Source organism: Phragmites australis, chromosome 2 (assembly GCF_958298935.1).
Source record: "Phragmites australis chromosome 2, lpPhrAust1.1, whole genome shotgun sequence".
Classification (NCBI taxonomy): Eukaryota; Viridiplantae; Streptophyta; class Magnoliopsida; order Poales; family Poaceae; genus Phragmites; species Phragmites australis.
Window position 1 is genome coordinate 10,980,848 of NC_084922.1, and position 4,131 is coordinate 10,984,978.

Below are 4,131 nucleotides of genomic sequence, written 5' to 3' on the forward strand. Positions count from 1 at the left end.
TTAATAGGATCCTGTTTTTAGTATGGTCCTGGACAACTGAAATCTCAAGGCCGGTGGGACTTGATTTGCGTTTAGCTGAACGCATGCATACGCAGGCCGATACCCAACAACTCCAGTCAAACTTCACCAGAACTGCTAATGAACACCAAACCAGTTAGCTATATGCTTTGCATTTGTATCAGTGCGAACTTTATGTAGCTTTGCTCACATCACACTGATGACAGTTATCAATTTTTTCGGCAACGGGATGATTGTATTCGGTAATTTGAAAATTGGCAGGGTGAGTATTTGTATTTGTAAATCTGCTGCGGTCAGTGGTCGGCGAGGAAGAAGCAGGAGCATGATCAGCCAGCTGCGTGCTCAAAACGAGCAGCCTTGCAAATAACTGGGAGGGAGGAGAGAAGCAGCAACGGGCGTTGCAACAGCAGTTTCGTTCGCTTGCAGGAGAGCAGCATCCTGCGCTGCGATGCAAGGCGATGCAACAGCCTTCGTAAATAACTGGGAATTTTTTCATTTTAATTTTTCTTAACTAATATTTTATTAACAGCACGTGATAAGCTAATTTTCATGAACAAATTTTTTTTGTCACGGTGAAGTTTTTAACCTGACTCTACAACTTGATCATGCTAAGGTCTCGCTGACATCTGCTCCAACGCTTTTACACATAGAGCTGATATAGCAGCCAACTCGTGACAACCATTGAGTGTTGGATGAGCAATACTTATAAATATTCTAATTTTTCTACTTCACTATTTCTCTATTTGGACAGTAAAGTTGTCATGCTCTAAAATTCATAAAACTTCTTTCTGTAAATTCTATAATTCATAATAAAGATTCTATAATTCACCTAATACACTGTGCAGGCGCAACAGTCCAACTGAACCCCAAAATCAGGGCAGAAAGAGATGTGGAAATGTTGTTCATGTGGCCCCCGAGACAAGGAAGGGAGTGCAGGGAAATTTCAGGAGAGATTGAGGCGAAAATGACCTGCCTTGTCTCTGGGATTAAGCTGCGAGATGAGAAACGTTGATCTCCGGATGTTCTTGTTGATCGATGAAACAAGAAAGAGCTTAACACCATCACACTTGTTGCAACCATCGGATGGATCAAACAAGCTACCACTCCTTGTGCACTGCCCAGCTTAGTAAACTGAGTGAGCCTTTGTTTTTGTTCTGTTCGCCGTGTGCCGACTGATAGGCACAGTGACAATGGACAGAGACACGCGATGCAAGTGCAGGGATCACACGAGACAGATCGACGCTGATGCATTTCAACTGCAAGTTTGCATCTTGCAACCGGTTGTTCTTGCAAGGGGAATTGGTTCCTTGTTTTCTTTCTACTTCTTCATCATACAAAGGGAAGAGAAGGGAAAAAAGAAAGAGAAAAAAATATAGAACAGAACAGAGCATGAAAAGGGGGGCAGAGAGACACACTCACACACATACAGGGTAAAGAAAGAGGCGGAGTATCTCATCTGTCTTTGCCTTGCAGTTTGTGTTCCAAGTTGTTTCTTTTCCATCCATCCATTCATCTCACCTGCTTGTTGGTTGCAACTCCCAGCAATGGTAGAGCAGCAGCAAAACTGACGTGTGCCAACAATGTCTCATCCTCACACCCTCACCATTCTTCTCCGCTTCCAGTGTCGTTCTTGATGATTAACTCTAAGCTCAGCTAAGCTAAGCTCGGTTTCACCTTGATCACCGGGGCTTTGATCTTTGACCTCCCCCTGTACACCACCGTCAAGACTCCGGTCATGCCGCGCCGACTCCGAGGAAATCGAAGAAGCGCATGGCGCGCTTGTCGCCGCCGTGTTCGGAGGCTGACGCCAGGTGGCGCGCCGACGACGGGGCGGAGAAGGCGGAGCGCGCGCTCGGCGCGAACGCGGCCGGCACGGGCGCGGCGGCGCGCGGAGGGACTATGTCGTAGCCTGCCAAAACAAACGCACACCATGTCAGTCGAAACAAACGATACACCATGCCATGAGAGCAAGCATGCAGCGACGACGCCTACGCTGGTAGAAGCCGGAGGAGGAGCCGAGGGAGAGGTCAGTGGTGCAGGTGGACGCGGACTCGTCGGACTCCCCGCCGCTGTACGCGCAGGTGGCCGTCGCCGCCTCCGGGGGAACGCCGTGCTGCACGTGCGCCCCGCCGCCGGCGTGGAACGGCAGGGGCCGGGAACCGTAGTGGTGGTGGTGATGGTGGACGGCGGGCACGAAGTGCGTCGGGGCGGGGGCCAACGAGGAGGACGATGCCGAGGAGGGCTTGCGGCGGCGGAGCGCGCCGGACTGCTCGCGCTGCTTGCGCGCCATAAGGACGTGCCAGTGGTTCTTGACGGCGTTGTCGGTGCGGCCGGGGAAGAGGCGCGCGATGAGCGCCCACTTGTTGCCGTAGGCGCGGTGCGCCGCCATCAGCCGCTCCTCCTCCTCCTCCGAGAACGCCCGCCGGTTGATCCGCGGGTCCAGCTGATTGAACCACCGCAGCCGGCAGCTCTTCCCTGCTCCATCAAAAAAAAAAAAAGATTCAAACTTTTTTTGTTTCTCGCAGCGAAAAATGCACGGTCTAATCCACCGCATTGCGCCATTGCATTACCTGATCTGCCGTCGAGCTTCTCGGCGATGAGGTTCCAGTTCTGAGGGCCGTACTGCGCGACGAGCTCCTTGAGCTTGGCGTCCTCGGCGGGGCGCCAGTGACCCCTCGAGCACAGCTTCCCCTGCCCGCTGCCACCGTGGCCATGGCCGCCGCCCTCCTCCACCTCCTCCACATAGCCGTGGTACCCCTCCTCCGCAAGAACCTGCTGCTCCTCCTGCAACGGAGCGAAAGCCGCCGCCGGCGGAGCAGGGCCGAAGAAACCAACCATCTCATGAGCCATTTGGGTCCAAAGCTTGAGGAGAGATGGACAGAGGGGGGAGGGGCGAGCAGAAGCTAAGTGGCAACGGAAGAAGAGAGAGAGGGAAAGGGTCAGCTTCTTGTTGCTGCTTCTGCGAAAGGAGGGAGGCTGATATAGGGGGAGAGGGTTCTGCTTCAACACCCCCAACAAAACAACAAGAAAATAAATGTCTGCTTATTTTCTCCTTCTCTCTAGCTTTTGAGTAACCTCCTTCTCTCTCTTCCCTGTCTCGTTGGTTGGTCCTCTGGTTGAGTTGGATGCCTTGCCTTCCTTTTTAGAGAGAGGGAGAGGGGATTGGTTTTTTTAATGGAAGAGGGGATTGGTTTGGTTGGCCTTTGAGGCTTCCCTTGCCTTACAGTAAGACCGATGGCAAAAGGCAGGAGAGACAGTGGCGTTGTTCGTGTCGTCCTGGTGGAGAGAGAGGGGGGGGGGGGATTGTTTTTAGGCGGTTTCAGAGGCCGCTCGTGTGGGTTTGGAGAGTCACACTCCAACCAGTACTGGGGGTGAAACTCTGTCCCTCCTCGCCTTGATAGACCCCACCAGAACTACCATGTCTCTATACGCGCTCCACAAGTTACACCATTGTCTAGAGCTGTCTAGATAGGTAGTGCGAATTGGACCGACATGAGGCTTGTTACTATAGACATGGTTTAGATCGGGCTCATATAGCACCAGACTATCACGCGTGACATGGCCTGGCTGAGTCGGATCAACACGGGCACGACACGTCTAGGCCCGACTAAGCACGATTGATCCGGCCAAGTATGGCACGGTAGCGGTCCAGCTCGGTCGCTCGGACACGTTGAGGCACGGTAGGCGCATCATAGCATGGTCTGCCCGACATGCCTAAGCTAGCTAGAAGCCGTTGCATGTGGGGTTGGCCTAACGGGGCACAGTCGGCACAAGTGACTTAGGCGGGCATGTGGGGGTGCGGTCGGGTTAACGAGTTGAATAGGAATAGTTTGACCGTTTAACCCATTTATTTTAAATTAATAGGCATTTTATGATTGTTTGTGCTAAAAAAATCAAAAATATTATAGAAATTATCATTTTTCACTTATAAATAGAGAACCATCCTGCTCTTCCATTCCACACTAGCAACAACATTTGCTCTCTTATTTTCTCCTCTCATTTTTGTCTCAAAGTTCTAAGAATTTACGATAATTTGACAAAATTAGTTTTAATTGTTTCCAAGAATCTGAAAAATTTCAACACTCTCATCCTACTGTCTTGAAGAAATCTTAG

The 4,131-nt window shown here is 51.2% G+C and overlaps 1 protein-coding gene across 1 annotated transcript; it reads right to left on the reverse strand.

The window, feature by feature from the left end:
* Nucleotides 1-1,244: 1,244 nt before the first annotated feature.
* Nucleotides 1,245-3,024, reverse strand: LOC133909853 (transcription factor CSA-like). The gene is made up of 3 exons (XM_062352400.1): nucleotides 2,589-3,024; nucleotides 2,011-2,493; nucleotides 1,245-1,927 (listed from the first exon to the last, which is right to left on the reverse strand). The coding sequence occupies exons 1-3, from the start codon at nucleotides 2,866-2,868 to the stop codon at nucleotides 1,752-1,754; spliced, it is 939 nt and encodes a 312-aa protein (XP_062208384.1). The 5' UTR covers nucleotides 2,869-3,024; the 3' UTR covers nucleotides 1,245-1,751.
* Nucleotides 3,025-4,131: the final 1,107 nt, after the last annotated feature.